The 26,564-nt window shown below is 39.1% G+C and overlaps 1 protein-coding gene across 1 annotated transcript; it reads left to right on the top strand.

The window, feature by feature from the left end:
* The first annotated feature begins 1,764 nt into the window (after positions 1-1,764).
* On the top strand, positions 1,765-23,407 carry GK5 (glycerol kinase 5). The gene is made up of 16 exons (XM_084212085.1): positions 1,765-1,910; positions 2,976-3,069; positions 6,078-6,153; positions 6,572-6,665; positions 7,634-7,765; positions 8,780-8,855; positions 9,479-9,540; positions 9,627-9,700; positions 10,023-10,083; positions 11,192-11,318; positions 13,940-14,044; positions 16,341-16,426; positions 17,632-17,735; positions 19,068-19,127; positions 21,289-21,422; positions 22,521-23,407. The coding sequence occupies exons 1-16, from the start codon at positions 1,779-1,781 to the stop codon at positions 22,655-22,657; spliced, it is 1,554 nt and encodes a 517-aa protein (XP_084068211.1). The 5' UTR covers positions 1,765-1,778; the 3' UTR covers positions 22,658-23,407.
* Positions 23,408-26,564: the final 3,157 nt, after the last annotated feature.

The raw sequence follows: 26,564 nt of genomic DNA, 5'->3' as shown, positions 1-26,564 counted from the left end.
AAACAGAACAATAATAAGAAATTTGTATTTCATAAGCCTCTCATATATTAAGCAATTTTAATACATGCTCTCTATGGCTAAGATTATGTATGCATTGACACTTTGCAAGTCAGTTCTGGTTATCTTTTTCCACACATCTAAGTTCTTTGTTAACATATTAAACAGAATTTAAAATCTGCTAGAAGAAATCGACTTTACATGGTCACTTCCATGCAATCAAAAGGGTATGTGTTTGTTACATTAGGAGCTTGTGAAACAAAAAAGTAACCTGCATCCATTTTCTTTTTGAAGTTTTGCTTAATCTTGCAGTGAGGTAGGCCCTGCTTGTATTGATACTGTAAAAACACAAAGGATATCTAGATGCCTTTTTTTCTTAAGGCTTCTTAATTTTTGAATGTTTGGAGAGGTTTTAGGCTTTTATACCAGTTACACATGTTGAATCTTATTGAGGGAGCTTTCATCACAAGTTTTAAGTTATTATTATGCCATTAATTTTGATGAAGCAAAGTACTCTTCACCAGAATCTGAAGTACTTGGTATCTCTCTGACATAGGTCTATTACATGTATGTCAAGAGATAGTCAAAGAGAATAAAAAGTCAAAGAGATTATGATTTTGTAATGTGTTACTCCTTAGGGAGGAGAGGTAAAGCACTTGTTTCTTGGCTTTCTCTTTCACGTGCCTTTACTTCCCCGTGATCCGTACCTTTGTCCCAGTGACCTCTGCGACTGCCCATGTGAGGTGAGAAGCCTCTTCTTAATGTGGCTTTCACTGTCAGTAGTATTCCTGGTTTAAAGATCCAGTAATGCCAGACTTATCTCACATAACACTGTTCATACTACAGTTTTTAATAAGAGGGGCCAAACCAGAAGTGCAAGGGGGAAATAGTTTCAATGTGGTTTTTTTTTGCTTTTTCTACTCTAATTAAATGAGTTTATACTAAATGACTAACTCTTCTGATTACATTTGGGTTTAAACAAAATTCTACTGGTACTGGTTTGGGGTTGAGCATTCTGAATTTTATTGATTTACTGTTAATATTTCTGGTTGTTTCTGTTTAAAAATCACCCATCTAAAATTTAAAAAATTATTTTAATAATAATAATTTTTAATAATTTTAAAATTACCCATCAAGGGCAATACAGGAACATTTCTGTCACTAACTGTTTCAGCAGTAATTTTAGATGCCATTCCCTCTGTAAAGCGAACTGATGGCACCAGTGAATTGCTGCAGCTCATGACTTTGTGTAACTATGCGTAATTTGTTCGTGGATGCTCAGTGCCTTCAGTGACAAATCCCAGGAGAAAACATATCTCGTTTAGCGTAAGGAGAAGTTGTGGTCGGACACTGCTCACGGGGGTCAGCATCGCACCGTGGGTATCTCTCCCCGCGGCGCTCGGGGCTAAATTCAGCCTTTCAGAAAAGCCCTTAACACTCGATGTTTAACTAAAAGCCTTTTTTAATGCGCATGTGGTAGATTTATGTAGAGACCGCACAGACGAACCGCGAGGCTTCGCTTTCGCGTTCTTGCCGTGTCTGTGGGATCCGGGGCCGAGCGCCCGGCCCCCCCTGCCCGGTGAGGGCGCGGCGGGCGGGGCCGCACCGCCCGCGCTGCTCCCAGGCCGCGGCCTCCCCCGGCGGGCGCCACCTGCCCGCGCGGCGGCCCCGCTCGCTGCCCGCGCCCATAGGCCGCAGCAGCGCCCGCCCCCGGCCGGCTGTGGCGGGCGCGGCCGCTCGGCCGCCCTCACTCCGCGTTCCGCGCCGGGCCGCGCCGGGCGATGCCGTGCGGGCAGCCCGACAGCGGGGCCGCCCCGGCGCAGTACGTGCTGGGGGTGGACGTGGGCAGCACGGTGGTGAAGTGCCACGTCTACGACCGGGCGGCCGCCGTTAGGGGTTCCAGCCACAGGAAGGTGAGTGCGGGCGAGTTGCGGGCGCGCCCCCGGTCCGGAGCGGGGCCGAGCGGCGAGAGCAGCCGGGGGCAGCACCTGTCTCGGGAGCCGGGCGGGGCCGAGCGTGCTCGCTCTGCCCCGAGCGCTTCCGACCTGCGGGCCCCCGGGTGGCTGCAGGGGTTGCCCGTCGGGGCTCGGCGTTCGCAGAGGCTCTCAGCCAGCTCGGCTGCTCCCGATGCGCGGGCATCCCCTGAGCCAGGGCAGACAGGAGCGGCTCCTCCCGAGGGTGAAAGGAAACCCTCAGCCCCACACCCGCGCGGGACCGCCGTAGCCCTCAACCCGTTACTTCGGCGCTCACCCCCCCACCCTTCCCGGTTTACCTTACCTTCGGTCTCTATCGGCTAATCTCTGTCTGAACAAAACCACTTTTGTTAGTCGGGCACAGCTGAGATTTGCATAGGATTTAAGTTTACACGCGTCCTATCATGTAACAGCGCTGTGTGAAGAAATGTCAACTTTAGAACACGAATCTCAGGCTGCTTTTGGTTAGTACCGCTTGTGATTTTAGAATCCAGGCAATCTCCAGAATTAACTTTTTTTTACTGTTATCTATTGCAATGAAAAGCTTGCAGCGAGGAGAAGCGTAAGAAATCTGATGGATTTCGGAGATGGAAGGGGCTGCTCTCGGTGGAGCTGACCCTCCCTGACGCTGGAAGCTCGTCTGACAGGTGATCCCTGGTCTGCAGTGCTGCCACTGAGAAGCTCATCGACGTCAGAATTAAGCAATGCAGAAATGGCTTTCTGAGATACCTGTTTTCCTGTTTGCAGCTCTGGAAGGGGTTTTACAGGTTCCTTTATTCCAAGAGGTTTGGACTTCCTTATTTCAAGGGGTTTGAGCTTCTTTATTGCCCTGGAACAGAGGAGGTCTTCTAGAGATCACACACACACGTTGAACAGTGTTTTAAAAGTACACTGTTGTTTGTACTCTTACAGGTGATTCACAAAATGAAGAACAAAACAAAACAACCCAAATGTGTTTGCTGATTTCTGGGGATCATAATAATGCTATTTGTGTTTCCTGAACAGGTAGAATCACTTCATCCTCGTCCTGGATGGGTTGAATTAGATCCTGAAGTGCTATGGAGTCAATTTATTGGTGTAATAAAAGAGGCTGTACAAGGTAAGGGTTTAAATTTTGAGAAATTATTTATATATCAAAATTAGTAAATTTAGTTACTTGGACAGTGAAACCATTTTTAGCTAGTACTGAAAATCATCACTGGGCCCAGGACTACAACGTGCTTTAAGGCATATTCAGTCATTATGTAAATTAGGGTTCTTCAATTACCATTTTCCTTTCATTGGGGCCAGATTAGGATTGAAGTAGAAGCAATGTGAATACTTGATTTATGCATTAGTGCCTGCACTTTGTGGCTCTAGCTTTTTGTATATGCATCCTTCCCCAGTGTCTGTTCCTCCAGATGCCTCTGTGCAGGAACAGAGAGCAGGCTTGTTCCCCTTCCATTGCCCCATTGTTCTACCACCACTTTGTATGTGTGAGGGAGAATGAATGCAGGATGCTGCAGAGCTGGGCTCACTCGAGTGCAACCTGATATTCCTCCTTTTCCCATTCAAATGTTAAGTGATTCTTACCATCCTGTTCCTGTATTACTGTACTGTTCTTTTCTATTTGTACTTTAGCCTAAAATTTCCTAGTGCTCCATACACTAAATACATACAACTCCTTTTTCTGACAAACCTCTGATGGGTTTTTCCCCCTGCTTTTCTGGATGCTGCTCTAACCTAGCTCTTGCTCTCTACAACTCTCATGGCTTTCGTATTAATCTGCCTCCAGTGTTCTGCCATCCATCCTGGATCATCTGTGCCATGCTGATACCGTGAACCTGTCAACTGGACCCCAGCTTGCCTTCCCACAGTGCCCCAGCCTCCTTGGCCTGTGCGTGCACATTGCACTCTTTCATTCAAGTCATTCAGTTCCTCCTGTTCAGCCCCTCTTGCTTGGTCTCCAGTGTTGCTCTGCCTTCAAACATGGCTCATGGCAAAACTGCTTGTCCCTTCCTTTGGAAGGCTGCCTAAGGAGCAGGGAAAGTAAATATCACCAGGTGTAAACTGAAGGGGATTATTTTGGGCTCTTGGTTTGTTTTGTCAGCAGCCGCAACTGTTTGGTGACAAGAACAGCAATGCCACCTCAACCCCCAAAGACCTTCCTGTCTTCCTTCATTTTCATTCTGTGGGACAAGTCAGGAAGCAAGACTTTTCAGCCAGTTTTAAAAAGGGAAGATTTCCTTGTGGCCAAGCTGCACCCATTGTTGACAAGTCATTTTTAAGTGGGTGTGTGAGTAAGCATAACTCACAGTGCTGTCAAAAGAAGCAGTGCCACCCCTTTTTTACAGAGTTCTTCTAGTCTAGGGCAGCTTCCTGAGTGGAATCACTGTCCGGTTGTTTACGCCAGCAGAGCTTCACCAGTGTTTGTGCTGACGCAAGAGAGGGTGTGGTAGCAGGGGCGGGAATGGCTGTCTGGAAGCAGAAGGAGCACAGTGACACTTGGGTTTGCAGGGCTTGTGGAGCTGAATGTGATTCCATGAACGTGTGGATGAGCTGCTGCAGTTCGGTACCACCTAAAGGTGGAAACTTCTGGCTGCATAGTCCCAACTCTGTCTCTTACTGTTATGGCACTCCATCCAAAAGACAGCTTAACTGAAAAATACCTGTGTTTGTCTTTAGGTTTTTTTGTCTGTAGTGGAAGTTAGCTCCACTTAGGTGGGTGTCTGGAGAGTATGATAGCTGACACAGGGGAAGTAGTGGGACTGTGCAGATTGTGGAGATGGGAACGAGTAACATGCCAGTAGTCCTTAGTGAACTGTGCAAGTGCTTGAAAGCTGTGCCTTTGCCTGAAAAAGAAATAGTGCTGTTCTCAGGCCACCCACTCCCAGGTCCTCCTCCTGTACCCTCCTGCTACCAGCAGCACTTGTGCAGGCAGGTGGAGCAGGTTGCCTTGTGAAAGCACTGGTTTAATTTCCAGGTGATTGAGGAATTGAGAGCACTGCTGACAGGAATGCAAGGACCCACTGTAAGGGGAGGTACAGAAACACATGTAGAGTAGGGTAGCACAGGATGTGCCCTCTCTGTGAAACCCCTTCTATAATTGTCTCTAAGAGGGTGCCGGGTGTAGAGTCTGCAGGACATGCTCACACAAATGAGCAGCTTTGCACGTGAAAACTAACATGAGAACACATGTGAGCAGGACCTACTTAACCTGTGATTTGTTCAAGGAGCTGGATTGAGAGCCCTTCAGAGTAACAATACTTAGGACAGGGTGGGTAGTCTGTCATTTAAGTGGAAATTTTTAATGTGTATTTTCTTAATGTAATGTTACTTCTTTAAATATGGCTGGAGGTAATTAGCAAGCTGACCAGCGTTCCTTTGAAAATAGTTATGGACATATTTAATTATTGACACTTATTTTAGAAAAAATGTTCTGTAACAGTTATTTGAAGGTAAGGTATCACAGCAAAATTGTTGTGTATCCAAATGTACATTCTTTACTTCTAACTTTAAAGTATACTTTGTTGCACTCAGTGGTACCTGATTTAAGCAAATTCTTTCTTAGGAATTTTGAAACATTGCTTAAGAAATATGTAAAGTGAGACATATCATTATCAAAGTGATGCAAAAAGTTATGGTGTTGTTCATATTTATCTATTTACTGCCTGCAGGATCAATCTAGTTTTGTTTCTTTATAGAAATTTTTTCCCTAAGTCTGTAAAGGTACTTTTATTGGTGCTTTTGTTCACGTTCATCCATGTGAAATACAAATTTTAATTGATTATGTGGGCATATATAATCTGCCTGCCTGTCTCTGGGATTGTTCATATAAAGTATCAACAGGCCTTGCAGAGGGTGGAAAGGGTCTGTGAGCCACAACTGCTTTTGCAAAATACGTACGTTTGTTTATCTGCTTTGGAATCAATTGTCTGACTCAGAGCACTCTAACGTTTCACTGCTCTTAACACTTAGTTGAACGATTTGTAGAGATTTATATTCTCATAAACTATTATTTTCCTAAGTATTCCATAGGTTTTATAGTTATATTGAAGAAGTAATATTTTTATTTGCTTCTCCAAATAAATGCTTTTTTTGTGATTGTCATTTATTTTCTGTTTTTAGCTGCAGGACTTCACATGAGGCAAATTGCTGGTCTTGGCATCTCCACCCAGAGAGGAACTTTCATTACATGGCACAAGTATGTATGTTGTGTGTTCTTTAAAATGAATTTGTATTCATTTGTATTCATAGACTGGATGGAAACAGGCTGTTGAAGTGTTGAACTCAAAAGTAGAAGTTGTCAAGTCACTCATGTTCTCTTGTGTTTGCACAGCCACACCTTAGAGCTGTTCAGAACAGGTCGTGAGTATGTGGCCTTTTTGTTCTTTATGCATTGGAAGAGATTAATCCATATGTATTTTTAATTCTGGTGAGAAGTCTGACACTCCAGATGTCTGTGTGCTGATTTAATAATTCCTCAAATCCACCAGGAGGATATGCAGCTATTATAGGACCTGACCTAGTGTTTATTGTCCTGATTGGAAATGGTGAATAATGTTGAATGTTTTGGGCAGTTTGTGTTCTCTAGCTTTAATCATTCAAATACTGTTTTTCAGGAGGACAGGGAAACCCTTTCATAATTTCATAAGTTGGCAAGATTTAAGAAGTGCTGAACTTGTGAATTCCTGGAATAAGTCCCTTCTACTGAAGGTAAAACTGCACTAATCTAGATACTGCTTGGATATATTAGAGCTGTTTAACTTTTATGACAAGTAAGGACACTGTATGGAATACTACAAGTGTCCTGTTCACATGGTGATGTGATGTGCTGTGGCCATCATTTAACTGAGCAATGAACATTTAACTGAGTATTATTACCATGGAAGATAGTTCCAAGAAATAAAGTTCAGTACTGGTAGCCTAAAGTAATTGTTATGGAAAAAGATTCTTATAGGTCTAAGGCTCATTTTGTTACTTTTTAATCTGTTATATTAAAATGTTGCATGCTGACACCACTACAGCATGGATTGGGGATGTAGGTAGGTCTGGGTTAGAAGTGGTTTGGGCTTTTGGGTTTCTTGGCTTGTTTTTTTCATGTACCCTTTGCTCAGATTATCTATAGGAGATACATTTTATGCTGTTTGTGGCTTGTGCTCCATATCTTCAGAAGAGAAAGATTTGCTCTAAGTCCAAAACTAGAAATTAATTTTTCTCTGAGTGGAAACGAACCAGTACAGTCACAATAAGAAATTAAATTCTTGGGTTTGCCAGTTACTTCTTTTGTGAAAACTTGATTAATGATTAAATTTTGGAAAATGTAGTAAGTCATGATTGAGCCTGTCAATTGTAAGAGAGCTTCCACTGGAATAACAGTGTGTAATGCTGTCAGCCACATCATGTGTTGTGCTCACAGAGGTGTGACCACTGTGCAATGCAGAGCAGTGGCTGTCAGTGCTCCAGCAGGTGCTAAAGCAGCCTTGCTTAGGGCAGCTGCTCTTTCCTGTGGTGTGTGTTGCAGGAAGGCTGTCTGTTGATATGAACATCCTTACATTATCCTACTTAAGGATCCTCTTAAAGGAGTTTTAGCTTTCTGAATCTAATGTCAGCAGCTTTCATCTGTGTTGTCATCCTTTAAAGGGCAAGATTAAAAATTAAGTAACTGTTTTCTTTTGAAACAGGTAATCCATGTTATTTTTACAGTGCTTCATTTCTTGACTGGGAATGATCGATTTTTGGCACCCAGTTTTCTTACTTTTTCAACACATCAAGCTTCTATGAAGTTGTCATGGGTTTTTAAAAACATACCTGAGGTAAGCTGGAAAGGGAAATGCAATAGGTTTCATAAGTCATAATGATGGCTTGTGACTTGGAGGTGTTCAGGGCCAGGCTGGATGGGGCTTTGAGTGACCTGGTTCAGTGGAATGTGTCCCTGCTCATGGCTGTGGAGTTGGAACTCTTTAAGGTCCCTTCCAGTCCAGGCCATTCTCTGACTCTGTGACCGTTGGCTGTAATTGCTTCAGTTTTGTCTTGCTCATTCTTCTCAGAACCAGAAAGGATTTTTTTCTGTTAATGTTCAAAGCCTGTCTGCCTAAATAGTAACTTACATTTGTACAAATTTTTCCTCTCATTCTGGAAATATGTAGTAGTAAAAAACTTTCTTCATACATAAGCAACATAATAAAATCATCTTATTTCACTTGATACATTTATACACTTAGTTATTGTACTTTGTTTTAAAGCTGTTTGCCCTCAGGTTTTGCATGATGATTTTATTTATTTTCAATGGGACCTCTTACCTTTCCACTCTGCATTATGCCAGTGTTTTGCATTTTCACAAATAATACCATACTGCACAATTCATTTTGCATTTTGGCAAATTGGAAAATGTATGTGGAATAAGTTGTGCTGGATTACTCTAGTGCACTAATGAGCCCTGAGCTATGTGTTGCTATATTCGTTGCTCTAATACTCACCATGCAGGACCTTGTTTTCTTTATCTACCACTCTTTCACCACTGTTATAATTGTGACTGTAAGTTTCTTTTCATAAGGCTATGATGCCCCTACAGTAGAAGATTAATCACATTTCTTTCCTTAGAAGCAGCTGTAAGAAAGTGTTCTTATTTTCTGTTAGGAGCATGAACTTGTAGGATAAAATTAGTTTAACAGCCAACTCAGCCTTTTTAGAAGAAAAGTTTACAATCAGACTTATTTTCTGAGGCCATTCTGATCAATCATGAAGAAAATAATAAAAGAAATCCATAAATATTCTTCTCTTATTGTACCCAGTTGTAAACATTTTTTTTTCATATATTTTTTTCCCAGGCTGAAGAAGCTGCAAAAAAAAACAACTGCTGCTTTGGAACGGTTGACACATGGTTACTGTATAGATTGACTAAAGGTGAACATTACAGTTCCTCTTAAGTATCAGTAAAACACACTGGAATCTAAGAAACTATGTTCATTACTTGTCATTTATATATTCTAGAATTCATATATCTTTTTTGCAATTTGTGCTTTTGTATATTCAATAAAAATTGTAATGTATTTCCTGTTACAAAAAGAACTTCTGAATAAATTATTCTTTGGACCTGCCTGGAAGGGAAATATTGATTCAGTGTAATAAACCTTCTAAAAGTATAAAATTTAAGGAGGACTAACAGAGCTAATTGGTGTTGATTGAAGAAAAGTACCTGTGAAAGCAAAAGACCAAAGAAGCGTTACAAATATGGAAGAATGACAAGTTTCAATCCTGAGGACTAGTGCCTGAGGAGTCCCATTATGATTGTGGTGCAGTTGGTGTGGTGCTGTTGGCTGTTCTAGGCAGGTTCATGAGAGGAAATAGAGTAATTAATGTGTGCACAGTATAGTGAGCAGCAGGTAAAATCTCTGTGCTCATTCTGTCATTGTGATTTTGCTCATACACACTTGATTTATATTTCACGGGAGTCAATGAGATATTTAAAGAAAACTCAAATATTTGAATTTCTGAAAATCTTACTTTGTTCTCTTTTTTCATGCTAGGTTCTGTGTATGCTACAGATTACTCAAATGCCAGTTCCACAGGCATTTTTGAGCCCTTTACGGTATGTGCTGTTCCAAAGAATGTTGTCACTATTTATTGTGCTTCTGAGATGGTTGCTAATGTTTTTACTTGTTAATTTCATTTCAGAAATGTTGGAATCCCACTTTGTGCAATCTGCTTTCTATTCCAGTGTCTATTTATCCACCAGTGAGAGACACAAGGTAACTATGAAGACATAATTAAAAGAATATGATAACTAAATTAATTGTTAAATTAATTATGATTAATTATTAAATACTAAATAGTCTGCATAAGCCAAATAATACACATGAGCACAAAAAATATGTTTATATGCATTTAAACCTTATATTAAAAGTATACCAAGTCCAAAACTTTTTTTACTGTGTTTCTTGAAGTGATCGTTTTAATGTTTTCTTTAAAATAAATCGGTAGCATTACCTTTTGTGTGCAATCCAGACCCAAGCTGTATGTACCTAGATTTCATTTTAACAAAAAGGTCATTTTAATGTGATTTGTTTTAAGCTACAACTTTGGATCAACTGACTCTGAAATATTTGGGGTACCTATTCCAATCATGGCAGTGGTAAGTGAAAATATTTTCTTAAATCTGTGTGTTTATACTCTATTTATTTGGCTTTGATTTAGTACTTGCTCCTTTCATTAATATTCTCTATTGATTCTCTGTGATTTAGCTACAATAGAATTGATTGTTGAATTTTTCTCCAAAAACACAGTCTACAACCTTAGGTGGAAGGAGGAGAAGAGAAAAAGAAGGGATTTCTAGAGGTTGAGATCCACTATGGTTGTGTGGCCAAATGATTAAGTTCTGAATGTAGGACTCTAAGCTCTGGTAATGTGTGTGTTTGGCTTAAAATCAGTTGTTCTGTAGGAAGTTATGCATGAGTCCATTCTGGCTTGAATTCAGTGAGACCAAACAACTGTAAGAGTATTTGTTAATAAATCCACTTGTGGTACCTTTTATCCCTTTTTTATTTTTCGCTAAAAATAAGTGGCAAATAACATGTTCTTTCCTCAGAAGTTAGAATTTGGTTAAGAAAACCTAAAGTGATGATTTGGAGCAAAATCTGCTTGAATCGAACTAAATGAAAAAACTGACCCCTAGCTAACATGAATTTGTCTTGTTTTAAAGAACTGTGGACTAAATCTAGCTGTAAATTTACTGTTTCACCAATGCAAAAACATAAGTAAATACATTTAATAACCATAGTCATGGTTGAAAAATGGAGCATGGAATAATTTGGTACAGGAGAGGTAGAAAGGAAAAAGGAAGGCAAGACCTCAAAACTTCAACTTTCTATTTGGAGAAAAAGAATTCAGGCCAAGCTGCTCTCTTCTGCTCCCTGGGATTGTAAATGCTTCATTTATCCTTGTTAAATATTAAACCACAAAACACTTCTTTTGTTTCCATAATGTTTTTCAGTGTTGCAAGGAGTCCTACAGATACTTCACACTGTGAAACTTGGTGTAATTTGATGACAGTGATAAGTCTGACTGTTATAATGGCCTATAAATGCTTAAGAAATTGTAAATGAGTCCTCTCTGAATGCTCAGTTCCTGAGTGGTTACTTGTATTCAGAACTCCAAGGTGTTTACAGATGTATTTTCAAACCCAGCATTGCAGGTTGGTAGTTGGTAGCTAACTTGTCCTATTGTTTTTGTTGGATTGACAGGTAGCTGATCAGCAGTCAGCTATGTTTGGAGAATGCTGCTTTCACCCAGGAGATGTTAAACTGACAATGGGAACAGGTGGATTCTGGAATGTCAATACTGGAGAGCATCTCTTTGCATCACGGGGAAGTAAGACAGTGAAATTTTGGTTTTAGGGAATTCTATTTTTTCAGCTGTTCCTTGATAGCTGTTACTCCTGAGGGTACACAGAACAAAAGAATAGAACAGGGCTGTGCTTTTCCTTCTGTCTATAAGTGTAGAAAAACAGCTTGGGAGTTCTTTCAGAAGAGAAGACTGTGGAAAATTGTAATTAGCAATGTAAATTTTGGTTATCCTAAAGTAAGCTTCTCAGGAAGAGAACTTAATTAGCATCATTAGTAATTATATCTGCTACCTGCATCCCTCCTGTTTTGGTTTTTTCCTTCACCTGTTCTTCATAGCAGTATTGTACAGGATAGGAGAAAAAAGGGATTTGTCCTCTGGCTTCTCACATCAAAATGTTTTAGTGAATCATTGCAAGTTCCTCCCCTGGAGCCCTTAAGCATTGAAGCACATGCAATGAGATAATGCAGGATTAGAAGTTAAAATTTTCTTTTAAAATGGGCTCCCCAGTGTGTCTCTAGTGTTTAAAAGTTGCCCATTCTGAACATCTGTGGTCTGTCAAGTAATTTGTCACAGATAGCTATTTGTCAAGAGAGCAAACACTGAAGATGACACTGAAGTAAATTTGCCTACACAGGCTCTCTCTGTCTGTCATATTTTTTAAGAGTTACTAATTTCAGGATGTCTACTGCTTAAAATGGAGTGAGGCTGGGGAGGAGGACAGCAGTGTGATAAAGAGAATTTTACCAGCTCAAGTCTTGAAGGACTTTGGCAAATACTTGAGATGTGTCAGAACTGAATAGCATAGACATTGAATTCCCTATGAATGGAAATGCTTTTTATGATAATTAATTATTTCATTATTATGATATTTTTACTTAGAGAATAATACATATGTAGTCTGTTAAAATGTAATAGCAAAAAACTTGCTGTAAAGCTTTTTGATTTAGGCATTGTATTCTGATAGGAGTTAAAAATCTTCTAAGGCAATGGTGTGAAACTTCTACTCCTTTAGGCTGTTCATTTTGTTAAAATTATTTTCCCTATGTTCTTTGGCTGTCATGGGATATGGTTAGTGGAACAAGTTAAGTGCCTGGCTTTCTCAGTGCCCTGGGCATGAAATGTAATGTGTTCAATCTTTAAAGCTGACATATGTATTTAAGACTGCAAGATGAATTCCTGCAGCATCCTTGTGCAAGCTATTCATTAGCTGCTGTTCTAGTTTCTGGTCTACATTTGTCTACATTTAGCTCCTACATATAACAGTTTTTAAAAAAAGAAAAAATAAAGTAGTTCCTTCAAGAGCAGCCCGTCTCACAATTCAATGATGGAATCATGTTGTATAGTTTAAAGCTACTTCTGGTAGTCTGAGTGTTCTTAATACCTCTGGTCATGCCCAAGTGTCATGGGGATCCCTTCCCTAGAGGCAGGATTATGTTACCCTGATAGAGACTCTGGTGTGAGCATTTTAGAGAGGCCACATGATGGATGGATGTCTCTGTCCCTCATAAGCTGCTCTTCTTTAGGATCTTCGGCTCAATTAATTTTTTGGGCTTTTTTCTTTGTGGCTTTAGTTTTAGTAAAAAATAAAGATTTCAAGGGACACCTGCACCAGGATGATCTGGAGTTATATATATATACACATTCCCTTTTCAAGAGACAAATACAGACTTTAATCAGTGCTGCTGATTGTTTTATATTGGAAGCACCAGAGTGCCCCAGTACTAGCACAGGTTCCTGCAATTGCACTGGTACTTCCACACAACTCATTTGGACACAGGCAGGCAAGGTGGAGATGATTCTGTGAGGAGCACAAACATCAGCAAAGTCACTTTGAGGAAGCAGAGAGAGCCCCTAGATCCTTCTGATGCTTTTCTGGTCTTTGTAAAGGTACACTGGGACTTATTTACCTTTGGTGCATTACCCATGATCTGAGTCCGCAGCAGGGCTCCATAAAGTATGGGCACTTTCTTTCTCTAACAGTTACTGTGCCTGATTGGGTGAAGTTGTTGCAGTGACCATGGAATACTTGGGTTCTTATCTAGGGACCTGAAAAACTATTTCTCTAGCTGAAGTGCAGGTGAAGCTTACTTTCTTTTTTGCTTTCTGTGTGAGGAAGCATTGCATATTAAACAGGGAATTAAAAAGTACACCACTTTCATGGTTCTTTGAATAAGATCTGTGCTCTAAGTTTCTGTTACTTTTTTTGTGTGTATATGTCTGTTTCAGTTTTATGTTTCCCATCTGAGAGCCAAGCCTTCGTGCTTTATGTTTTGGGGGGAAACACTCTTCCTTTTTAGAAACCCTTGAGGAAAGTTGGATGGACTTAAATAGAAAAACACTGATAAATTTTTGGGTATGCACAATTTCTTGTATAAAAAATAAAAGCAGGCACAGATAGATCTTCAGTTTAAAGGTGGTTTGATAATTTGATAGCAATTTTTTAAGTTAACTTTGATCTAACAACCTGTTGCTCAGTTCTCTTGTTATCCCATCACGAAAGTTCTAAACAACACATTTAACCTCTACCGGTGACTTCTTTAGTTTGAATTCTACAAAGGGTGGGTTTATTGTGAGGAATGTTTGTATATGTTTATCTGGAAACATTTATTTTAACTGAATGTTTTGTTTCCTGGAAAATAATGAAGGTCTTTATCCACTGATCGGTTGGAAGATTGGGGAAGAAGTTGTTTATTTAACTGAAGGCTCTATATCGGACGTTGGCACTGCCATAAAATGGGCTCTGGATATAGGTAACTTCTGTCATTTTATAGAGGGTGAAATATATAACTGCTTAAGAAGCTGTTTTAGGGGTTCATAGTTATGTTCCTGGATTTGATTTTATTATTCATGAGTGAAGGAAATAATCTTCATGCTTTGGACAGCAGAAATGCACAGTCTTTTTAGTAAGCACTCTGCTGAGGAAATTTGGTTTGCACAATCATCTCCTCTTCAGTCTCTGCCTCAGACCATCCTGCCTATTTTATTTTCCTGAAACATTTTACTTTTCACTTGATTTTGAGAGGTCTTGAGCTGTACATCTCATAACTAATAACAGCTTTGATTTATATGAAGATAACATGAAGAACTGTGCAAGTGACTGTTGCTTCACGTGGAAGTAATGTGCCTTTTGGGTGTTACTATTTTGTAATGAAAGGTTTTGCATTCCAGTTTAATGGCAGACTATGAAAATACTAGCTCTGTAGTAGGTGATGTTCAAACCTACTGATTGTTCATAGAGCAACTGTTCTCAGTATTCTAATTAGAACTTCAGAATTTACTTGTCTTACTTAGAAATTTAGCATAGTTTTTACTAGGATGAGAAAAAATGATTAATGTCTCAAACTTTGGACTGTCTGGGAAGGGTTTTCCTCAAGTGGAACTCATCACAAAATTCCACATTTCTTGCAGCTTTAGATGCATGTGTACACGTATGTGCTCCGGTATGTGCCCCTAAGGGTTAAGTATTACTCAGATTGGTCATCACATGTTTGACTAAGCCCAGAGAGTAACAGCCACTAGGCTTTGGAGGAAGTGACTCAGTTCAGTTCACGGTTCAGTGCTGCAGACTCAAGTGTCAGGGCTACATATATAAGCTTGCTACTTCAGATTCTATAATTAAAATGGGTAATTATCCATATGGAACTTATCTGTACTTCAAATGGATAGTATTGGTATATGCAGAAGTATAAAGGATTTTTAGCTAGTCAGTAGTAAAATGATCATGACCTACAGTTGCTACCATATAAAAAAAGGAGGGGAAGTCTTAGAGATGGGATAAATAAAAGGCAAGCTGCTTCAGACTCTGTAACAAGTAAGGCCTTTACTTTCTGAAAATATTGTTGCAGAGAAGCACAATTCAGAAACTTATCAGCTTTAGAGAATGGAAAAACTTTAGCTCTACAGAAAGAATTGGGCCAAAACACAAGGTAAGCTGAGGGCCTCAGTAAGGGTGGTGAGGCCCAGCATGGATGAAGATGAGACACAATAGTGGGAAAGGTTTGGAAATTGTAATTTCTGCAGCGAGATAAACTTAGTTTAGCGGACTTCTTTCAGTGGAATCCTATAACTTCTAAGAATTTCTAAGAAGTAGTTGTGGAATTTCAACATGAAGACAGTCTTACTTTATTTTTGATTTTCTGTCCTGGTATAGAGGTACTATATGTAAAATTCAATAATAGCAAAGACAACAAGAAGGAAAAAATGTGATTTAGTTTTATTAGTCTGAGCACAGTAGAATCCATAGTTTTCCCACAAATTCAAAAAGGTTACAAAGGTAAATTGAAACTCCTGATAAATTACCAAGATCGGCTTTTCAAGGGTAAGTTGAGCTAGATTAAACTAATTTACCTTTAATAGGAAAATTAACTTTTTTTAGACAAGAAAAAGCAATATGTCTAATGTAGAGAAGACCTCTAGTCTTCTGTAGAATCATGTTATGTGGCCACATAAGGACATCATTAGTTACAACTGTGGAAGAGGGATGTTAGTACAAGAGTTTCATGTGGGTGAAGAACAAGCTAAAGAGGAATGTCTGTAGTTTTATGAAAGGAGTCATCTGGCTGGACAGAGAAGAAAAGCAGTGTTTATCAAGAGGCATCATTGTGATAAGAGGTGATGTATTACCTTATGTGTCACTTGTAAAGGTACTAAGAGTGCTGATAAAATATGGGTATTAAGGGACTTTCTCTGTAGTTGTTAGGTGGTTGGACTGACAGTAACAACATGTGGGGAAAAATATGTTCTATGAATCTAAGGTTTTAGCACTCTTAGGTGCCATTATCATTCTTAATTCCCATTTATGTCTTGAAGATTAAAAGGCTACAGTACAGCAGATAGGAGAGGATCCTTTTGAGTTTAGCCTTCATCTGAATAGTTTGGGATTATTGATGTGACTGATGGACATGAAATAGAGGAGATTTTCTCCCTTGGAACATGTAGTTTGAAAATACTAAAAAAGGAGTAGTCTGACTCTAGATGTTTTTCTCTTAGACAAAATGAAGAAATTGAAGGAAATAATAACATTCTACAACCTGTGTATCTTTACAGAACTTTTCACCAATGTAGATGAAACAGCAGAAATGGCACAGAGTACTGCTGATTCTGAAGGCGTTTGTTTCATTCCAGGTTCGCAGGTAAAAATATTATTAATAAAATCAAGATTATATTTTAATAACCCAAGTAAAAATTGATTTTTACATTTTAAAGGTAATAATTTACATCTTATCACAGTATTTATTCTGTACTGTTGAGGTTCTTAGTGTCTGTTGCTCATCACAATACATGAAGGCCATTGTCATATCAGAATTGTTAAATGCCATTCCTACCCTTGAAATAAACCTTACCAAATATGAAAATCAGTGATGGACAGACAGACTGAATTATTTTCCCCTAGTAACACTGGCAATGCCTGCAGAGACACAAACCAATGTCACAGCTTTTCTGCTGTGAAGGGCAGAGCTTTCATTGAGACAATACTTCTAATCATTGTTCTAAAATAATTTTATTCTGCCTTTTTTCAAGGTGTAGGTTTGTAATTCATCTGAATATTTTATAGTATCTAAATATTAGCAAGATTGCAAGTCCTGGCATTATGGAAAGCAAGGATAATGCTGAAGCACTTCCCTGGGAGTGATCCAACTCAGTATAATAGACTTCTCTCTTAGAAGTTTTAGTAACTGTTTGGCTTTGGTGATATGAGCTCATCTCTCAGTGTGTTGCTAAAAGTTTGAGTTAACCATACTCAGATTGATCATTCCCAGGACTAGGGTTTAGGAAGAACCTTAACATCTCTACCTTACCTTTGTTGAAGTTCTGTGTGCTAATGGGACAAAGCAAAGAAGAATTTAATTTCTTCTTCAGATAGCCCAGCTTCCTTCAGTGTCACTGATAACAGACTGTAGTATACATCAATAAGAAGTATTATTGTCCTTTTCAGTATTAGTTTTGAAAGTCAATTCATCTTTTTTTCAGGAGTTCAGGAGGGGACGTGTGAAATCTTGTTAAAGAACAGCAATATCAATAATATGAATGTTCCCTGTCCTAGTCAACTGGTGTACATTTTAAATGTATTTTCAAGGGAAATTGTGTGGATTAGTCTTTTCTCATTTGTTTGATTTGGAAGAAGTCACTTAAATGTTTTGCTGTTGAAAGAAGCAATTTAAAGTGTTTGCTGAGTAACCAAAATAACACTATATGCCTCTTACATATTGTTTTCAATTTTCTTCTTTCACTATGCTGCCTGTAATTGTCGTAAGTTATTTTTTTCTTATGCTTTTACTTCTTTCACAAAAGCCTACAAATACTATTCACTGAACTCATGGTGACATCTTTTCTGCAGGTTTCTGGGGATGACCCATATTTATGTGCCTCTTTCATGGGGCTGAAACCTTCCACTAACAGAAACCATCTTGTTCGGGCTATATTGGAATCTGTAGCTTTCAGGTACTGCTTGCTAAATTATCTGGCTTGTATTTTCTTATCTTTGTTTTTTTTTTAGATCAGCAGTGTCAAATTGATACATGGACTTTTGCAGTTTGTACAATACACTACTGTTACACTGAAAGGAGTTTTAGCTGCTTCCTTTTTTTTAACACTTTACAAATAAATTTATGTATATTTGTTAGTTCAGCGTTTTTGTCATTAAGTAACCATATAGAGATTCTTAAATAATGTTGTTTTCTGCATGTTTTGAAAGTGTTTTCTGTTTAAACTTTGTCCATCCTCTCCTGACAGTGTTTTTTCAGAAACTGTAGTCCTCTCCAGCTGTGTTTAAAATATCCTTGAAGCTGAAAGTTTAATATCAGCTTTTGTTTAAAATTTGAAATTTTGGTGTTTTATAAAACAAAGTAACAGGCCTCTTAAAAGTTTTAAAAGATGTGAATGGACAGCAGCTTCCAGACCTGTGAAGGCTAAAGATGTCACTGCTGACATCAGTATATCACTGCTTTGCCAACCCCCAACATGCCTCAGGCTGGAGCTGAGCATGGATTGAGCCTGGTTCTCTGTGCTGTGGCCAGTTAGGGAGCCCTGATGTGATTCCTTCCATGTAGTCAACAGCCTTGCTTTTGATGCCTTAGAGGCATCGCTTTGGGCATAAAAATCTCCTGCAAAGGGCTCAGGAAAGATGTCTGGAGCAGGGCAGTATTCTCAATTGCTGCAACTGGTTTCTAATGGATTTTCCTTCTGCACTGTAAGCCTGAACGTGAGATGCAGTAATTTCTGAACTAACACATGGGTGTCTTGAGAAGGATGTTAAGGGATGTTAAGAATTCATCTATCTCATTCAAATACTGCATACAAATAACTAGAAAAAAGTAGAGATCCTTTGTGTTTAGATTTTCTCCCATTAAATGAAATGGTTTCTGGAAAAAGTCAAACTTGGAGGCTTCAGGTATTCCCCTTACAGAATAGCTGGGTAAACTCCAGTTAGCACTGTTGGCCTACGTTCCTCACTCTAAGCCACTTGTTATATCAACAATTGCATCTCGAGAAACCTATCAGTAACTTTCAGTGGGAAAAATAAACCTTCTACAGTGACTTGCTATAGAATGGGCCATGATTTAGCCATACTTTGCCTTTATAACAGTGACAAAGACCAAACATCAGTTTCAGTGGGTTTGGGTTTTTCATTTATGCATTCTAGAAACCTTTCAGCTATTGCAGCAGTTCTAACAGAACTGAGGCCTTTCTTGCCTTGCATTTATTTTCTGTGTAGATACTGAAAACACTTTATGGGCTATATAATGCTTAATTCAACTAAATATTTTTTTAAAGAAACAAACTGCTTTATGATATCATTGTGAAGAAGGTGCACATTCCTCTTCGAACTATTCGGTAAGTTCCTCATAACTTCTAAATTCAATATATGAGAGTTTGATTTTAAACAGGTTTGAGATTTATTATGCATTTTCTCTTACTCTAAAAATTCTGCTGTTTGGAAGTAGATGGTTTCCAAGTCAAATGTTAATGTAACTTAAGCAGCAGTAGAGTCTACCCACAGCTATTGGCATTGGTGATTGTTAGTGGGGGAGTAATGAACTGCTCTAATTATTAAAACAAAAATTAAAAAGAAGGCATATCCATGTTTTCAGGTAGCACTGGAGTGCATACAGCAATACCACAAAGGTCATTCTACCCTTTGTCATCATTCTTTCATACTGACATTTTCTGGGCTGGGTTTTTCACAGAGAATTTTTTGAACACATTGGTTAAAACTAGTTCTATTTGTGAGGGAAAGAGGGAGATTAGTTTTAGACATCGGTTTTGCTTTAATCTTTGAAGAAGTATATAAAATTAAGTGAGGCAACTGTAATCCCTAGAATATGCTTGCACCACATTTAGCTGAATTAAACATTGCTGGAACATTTTGGTAGGGACCTTCTCTGAGCACACCAGAAGCTCCAGCCCTCTGAGGCTCAGAAAGCTCTGCGACAAAATTCCTCCCTCGGGCAGCCAGGGGTCAGCATGGCACTGCAGTCAGGAGCAGAGGTGAGCGTTCCCATCCCTCCTGTGCCTCTGCACAGGAAGAACAGACTGGCAGGCATGCCAGAATCAGATTCAGTGGGAAAAAAGCAAGAATACAGAAGTGGGAGGAGGTAAAAGTTTCTGCTTTCCATCACATACTGGGAGAGAGCAGGCAAAGGTGAAAAAACGGCCAGGATTAGATGTTTAATGAAAATTACCAGAACTTTGATTATTTAGGAAGCTTTTTAACATAGAAAATTGCATCCAAAATTTGACAAGTCGCATTAAAAGAGCAAACTCTTAAACTCTTAAAATATGGAAAGTATGGAAATACAGCCTAGGGAGCCTTAGAATTCTAATTCCATTTACATTGCAATATAATCCTTAAATTGTATGATCATGTTATTTTTTATTCATGGATATAAAATTGCAGTTTTATATAGTGTCTGTATTACTTAACTAAAAGCAGTAGCAATTCAGCTTGTGGATTAAATATTAAAACATAATGAGACACACTCAGGTGGGCTTCTCAGTAGGGTTGCAAACTGCTCTACCATCCTTATGTCCACACATCTTTTGCATCTATCAATTACCTTTGATTTTTGTTGTTGTTTTTATCCCATACATTTATTCATTCATTTTTTTATCTGTTGCCCTGTGTTCTTTGTTCCTTCCTGGTCTCTGGGCATTGTTTTCATTAGTCCTCAACAGGTTCCTATTGCTTCTCTTTGCTTGTCTCAACACCATCAAGGAAAGCACAGAGAAAGAGCCCTCAGCTTTATTCCACAAGTCCTATAACTAAGGAGTTCTATTACCTAACACTTTCTATAGCAATAAACACTAGAGGTCTTCTCTGCACCACATTTGATAGAACACCAGCTCCATACATGGCTCGTATTGGAGTACAAGAGCATAATGAACCTACTTAGGACATTTCAAAGATTGCTTTTTGTTAGAATTATTTTGTTTGCAAGAGTAATTACTTCGAAATCTCAGATGATTAAAGATCAGCATTGATAAGTTCTGTTTTCCCCATTAAATTGGTCTCAAAGTAGGAAAATAGAGAGATGGAAGCCTCGTTCTGAACTTCCTCTTATAAAGAAGAAACTGTGAAAGCATTTTAGCTAACTAATACAAAGATTTGGTATTAAGGAGAACTGTATTTTTCCAGATCTGAGAACACGTGAAAGGTTTGTTAGGTGTTGTCATATTTTGGTGGTAACTATGTAAAGGTTCTGTTATAAACCCCAATATTTCAGTATTTCAGCCAAGATGCAGATCTTTATTGATAGAGTCCTGTGTCTCTGTTTGCCTACCATTCCTCTCCGAGTTTATAAACTCTTTTTTCTTTTTTTTTTTTTTTTGGCACCTTGTTCTGTCCTCTAAATTTACCCATAAAGTGGAAATGCATTTGTGCATGAGTGACAGTAAGATTTATGCTTAAGTGTGAAATACCAAACGTTGTTTTCTGAAATGCTGGCAATAAGCACTTAACACATTTTTTTAACTACTTCTCCCCTTCTCCCTATAGAGCTGATGGAGGTGTCAGTAATAATAGTTTTGTCATGCAGATGACATCAGATTTAATTAATAAGAAAATAGAAAAACCTGCAAATGTGGAAATGTCTAGTCTTGGTGCAGCTTTTCTAGCAGGCCTTGCTTCAGGTACGTAGACATTAAAAAGGCTTTTTTCCCCTTCATAATGCACGTTGTAAATACAATAGAAAAGAGATCAGACAAGAAAAGGGCATAATTTCGAATAATTGTAAGTTCCCCCCCAAAGGATTGCTTTAGCCATTTTTGGGGGAATATAAGGTGAATAGTGTTTATGTTTCTCTGTAAAGTACCATTAGAAGGATGTATTACTAGAGAAGAAAAGTGAGCCCTGTCTTTGCTGCCTCCTCTTCTTTGACTCAGATATTCCATGTCCATTCCCATACTGATGCTGCCTGAGTGCTGCTGGCTGGGGATGGACCACGTGGCCAGGGAGCCACTGCAGCTCACCTGCAGCTCTGTCCCTCCCACTGAAGCTGTGTCCTGTGCTCTGTGAACACAGCCTTTATCCTTTGAGGCTTTCACAGGAATGGAAGTACAAAATTAATTATTAACAGGAAAAACAGCTCCAGTCACACAGAATTGTTTCATATTGTTAACCAGACTGAATGCTATAAACTGTTGACAGTTTTGCTTAATAAGCACCTACAAAACATGTTCTTGTTGAAGTGCTTTGATATGTAAATAACATAAATGAAGGTAAGAACTATATGCTTGGGTAAGATTTACTCATCAGTTAAAAGTGCAAGAAAGTTGAGACCCTTGATAGATAAGAACAATTTAATAACATAAATTGATAGGAATCTGTAACACCAGCTGTTTCTTGCTGTTGATACAATTTTTAAGACAGTGGGAAAGCAGCTAAGCCTTGGTTTCTGTGCCCCTTCTTCATTGAGAAGGACCTGCAACTAAAAGCACTTTGTGGATGGAACCTAAGGGAACCTTCAGTGTACCAGAGCTGTTCCTTGGAAACCATCCCAGTTAAGCAGATGCGCTGTTGTCAGGATTCCAAACAAGTGGATCCTACTGGAAAGGATTTTCACAATATTAAAAATATGCTTCCCTCTGAGAAAGTTGCTGGTAGAGTAAAAAGAAAAGTTGTCATTATTTCTTACTGTGTTTCCGCTTTGGATCTCTTAGAAATAGATTTAAACAATTCAAAAATAACATATTTGCAGTTGAGCTGGAGAATGAATTATCTGTTTATAGGATTTTGGACAGACAAAAAACAACTAAAGAAGCTCAGGCGAATAGAAGCAGTGTTTGAGCCCCAAAAGGATTCAGAGGAATACAGACCTGCTATGGATGCATGGCTGCAAGCAATGAAACACTCACCACACCGGTAGAAATTTGTATTTACTTTTAGAAGAATTAAGACGGTTTAATTCATATTTTATAACATCTTGACATTAACAGGACAGTAAAAAACCATAACTGAAATTTGTGATGGTGTATTATAAGTTGTGTGGTATTTCAGATCCCCCCCCCTGCTGCTGGATTACTTACCATACTGTAATGAACCTTCCCATCATCCCTGTGACAGCTGTGGTCCAGCTGCAGCATTTGTGTCCCTTCAGTGACCTCCTTTGGGTGGCCCAGCTGCTCAAATCCTAGATGTACTGCCCATGGGCTGTTCTGACTGTGATGGGTTTTTCACTGAGTATTTCACCTCCCTTCGGATCTTTAAAGTCTTGCCTGTGCTCATCATCCAGGAAGGCTAAAAGGCACATTGACTCCCCTAGGCATTGCTAAGAAACAAAATGGTTATTGGGGCTGGGTTGTGAGGAATTCAATTGTGTACAAAAACATTGTTTTAGTGGTAGCCTGTTACCACCTTTTGCTTGACACTAGGCGCTGCGATCACATTATTTGTGCACTGGATCAAGATGAAATACAAAAGCAAATAGGCTTTTAACACTCCATTAAAAAAATCCAGGATTTTTGTAGCTGATACTTTGTAGCTAGCTTGTAGCTCAATTTTTAAAAATTTTATAAAGACCAAAAGCAATCTTATCTGGAGTGGCCAGCACAGATACATTAAAACGTTCTAGTTATGCTATCTAACTTGTAAATATCTGTACTGTTAGTATCTTCAAGGCCATTTTAAAATCCTATTATTATTAAGTAAAAGGGAGTAAAAAGTCTATTTTTGAAGCTATAAATTACTTTTGTATTTTTTAAACAAATAAAATATAATTAAAGAAATGTGTAGTTAATTATTCTTATATAATTGCTTATTTCTAATATTAAATTATTGTAATTTTCTCAGGATTATGTGTAAATCAGCTTCCAAAATGTAAAATGATTAAAACATCTTAATTTCAGAATAATATCAAGTTCAAGCTGTGGGTGATTTGTATTCCATAGACACTGGAGATAAAAAATGTTTACAGATTTAACATCATCTAAAGAGGGCTGGAGAACTATAATTAATTTTCTTGTGCTGATACACAGAAGGTCAAATCATACACCATTTCCTTAGTTTCCTTCAATCATGTACCCTGAGTTGGAGCATCTCCTCCAGCTGTGTTCAGCCTCCATATCATTTACTTGTCAGCCTTAGCTTAATGTGCCATTTTTCTTGTTCTTCTGTTACATTCTGCCCTTCAACCTGTGCTACATTTTGGCAATCTTCTTTTCTCTGAGTATCTTTCCAATTCTCCTTTCCCTTCTTTAATGTGAATCCTTAAATGAAGCACAGAAGCAAGTGTGTCTGCTGATTTCTAGTAATATGCCAGGCTGTAGTGCCAAGACTCCAATATTAAGTCCCTCAAAGAGATTCCCTCCACTCCTCCTCCTGCTGTAAGATAAGATTCTAGAGTTACAGGATATGTGAAACAATTGCTTTGCTTTAACACCTGTATTCAGCTTGGGATTTTCCTCTGCCATCACAAAGTCACTGCTAAAGAAAATGCTCATTAGCAAGGAGGTTCTCTCTCCAAGGCCAAGCAGAAAGGCTTCAAGTCTGGCACTCTGGGCAGAAGTTTGTGCCCCAGTCACTGGTATTCTACATTTTGTTCTCACTGAGGGAGTTTAGTTTCATCATTATCTGCCTTTCATCACCTATTGCCCTTTTGCTGAAGGCTCCTTGACTTAGCTTCTCTTGATAGCCTGGAGGTTTAGCTGGGCTGAGCAGGCAGTGTTGCAGTGCTCCCAGACAGAGCTCTGACAGGAGCTGAACCTGATTCTGTTCAGATCACTCTGCTGGAGGCAACTTTGCGCCATGTGCCTGATACCTCACCTTTATGTGGTGGTGGTTTTCACCCTGGCAATGGCACAGCTAGAGAGAGAGAAGATACCCAAGACATTATATAGTCCTCTTGTTCCAGGTGGTATTCTGGAGAACACACTCTGGATAACCATTTTACCACTGTCACTGTTTATTTTCAAGCAGGAGTTTAAGCTGTTTTCCTTTCACTAGCCTCAAATCTACAGGAGAGAAACTTCACTACCAATTAAGGATGTGGAAAGGCCTTGGTGTATTTACCAGCTGAACCTTTCAAATGGCCTGCAGAGTTGTGAGTTCTGTTGTGGAGAGGTTCAAAGTAGGGAGTAAGGCTCTGAAACAGAAAGGTGTCTGAAAGTTTCCCAAAATGGACCAGCCTTTGGAGATCAGAGCATTTGCCACAGCTTGTGACATGAAGCTGCCCAAGGACTGAGCAGACAAACTGACATTTTGAAGAAATTTGGTTACTGATCAAAGCCTCTTTTGCTTGTATTTTACAAGAAAAAATTATTTTATCTTCCTAAGAAATACTTACTGTGATGTTATCTAAAAGGGGTCCCTCATAATTGATTTGAAATAAGCTTTAGATACACTTTTACAGGTGCTGTGCTGTCTCAATTTTTGCTGCACAGAAGGGCATTAATACCATTTTAGAACCTCACTCATATTAAATTTTATTTAAAATATGACAGCTTTTACTGCCTTTTGTTTCATTTTTTTTTGTCTCAAGTGTTTTCATCAGTTTGGAAAGTATATGCAATTTATATTTTCTATCAGCTGAGTTTGATAGTAAAGGTAACAATACAAAATTACAAATATTAACTAGTTTGCAGCAGCTTCGTCATTTTAAGATATTCAGTTGAGATTTAATGTTGTACTTGGGATTGGAGAGCAGTGCAGTTCATTGGCATGTGGAGATTGGCAATTGAGTTGAGATGTGTTAATGATCTCTGGGCATTCTGCCTTCACAGATCCCACCATGCTGATAGTAGATAATGTCATATCAGTTTGGCAGTTGGATCATTCATAACATATAGTCCTGGTAAATATATGGGGGCTATGTAGCATGAAAAGTGATGCCTCATAATAATCCCTCTATTGTTGGAGGAATCTTGCTACTATTAGATTAATTGTTGTATGTCGAGAGAAAGGGCAGATGAAAAAATCTTCAGATAGTTGAAAATACTGAGCAGCTGTATGAATTTTGTTACATAGCTAAAAAAAAGATCAGGTCAGCTGTGTTAAAAAGCTTACTGTAATAAACTTGACCAGGATTTCTGAGTACTGTTTATTTTAAGCAGTATTTTCTGCTCTACTCTAACAGCCAATTTTATGTAAAATTAATTCAGTTGCTCTTGTTTGTTTTTAACAAGAGCATTTAGACTTGCTTTCCTGTCAGGAGAAAGTAAAAAATACAAAATACTGAGTTGCTGAAAGCCTGCTACCTTCTACTGGCATAATCTCTGTAGCAAGATCCTTCAACCAGTCCCACTATTTCCAGGATCAGGGCCCAGCACAAGAGGCTCACCAGTTGAAGAGGAAGATGTAAGAACCATTTCCTGCCAGTCAGTGGGGTTGTGTTACTGGTCTGAGCTAAGGAGTACAAAGGTGTGAGTCCCTCTTGAAACAAAGAGGTGTGACAGTCCTGTCCTGCAGGTGAGTCGGTGCTCTGGCCCAGAAGTTGGGCAGTGTGTTAGTATAGGGCTTTAAGGGGAGTCAGGGCAGGTTGAGCAGGAGAAAAGGCGTGGTGGTGGAGGGGGACACATTTTTAGGTTAATGTTTGTGCAGGTTATCACAGCAAGGGCTGTGGGCTGACAGGAAAGCAGTAATACTAGCAAATACTGAAAAGTGATGCACTGTGAAAGGGAAAAGAGGTGGCATCTAGGAGGGATCTGACTGGCCAGGGGGAGCAAGGTGGTGTTCTGGGGCTGGAACACCAGATGGGTTCTGGAGGGACGCACGAGAGCTTCCAGCAGGGCGGGTGTAGCTGCTCAACTCACACCTTAGTGTGTCTAAAAAACCCAATT

Source organism: Fringilla coelebs (assembly GCF_963513975.1).
Source record: "Fringilla coelebs genome assembly, chromosome: 10".
NCBI lineage: Eukaryota > Metazoa > Chordata > Aves > Passeriformes > Fringillidae > Fringilla > Fringilla coelebs.
This window is presented reverse-complemented; position numbering and strand designations above follow the sequence as displayed.

What these genes read in the sequence shown, in the direction of transcription:
- GK5 (XM_084212085.1), top strand. Translation starts at nt 1,779, where the DNA reads ATGCCGTGCGGGCAGCCCGACAGCGGGGCCGCCCCGGCGCAGTACGTG. An exon ending in GGGGTTCCAGCCACAGGAAG is followed by an intron (nt 1,911 to 2,975) that starts GTGAGTGCGGGC and finishes TTTCCTGAACAG; the next exon opens with GTAGAATCACTTCATCCTCG. An exon ending in GTTTCATTCCAGGTTCGCAG is followed by an intron (nt 16,427 to 17,631) that starts GTAAAAATATTA and finishes TCTTTTCTGCAG; the next exon opens with GTTTCTGGGGATGACCCATA.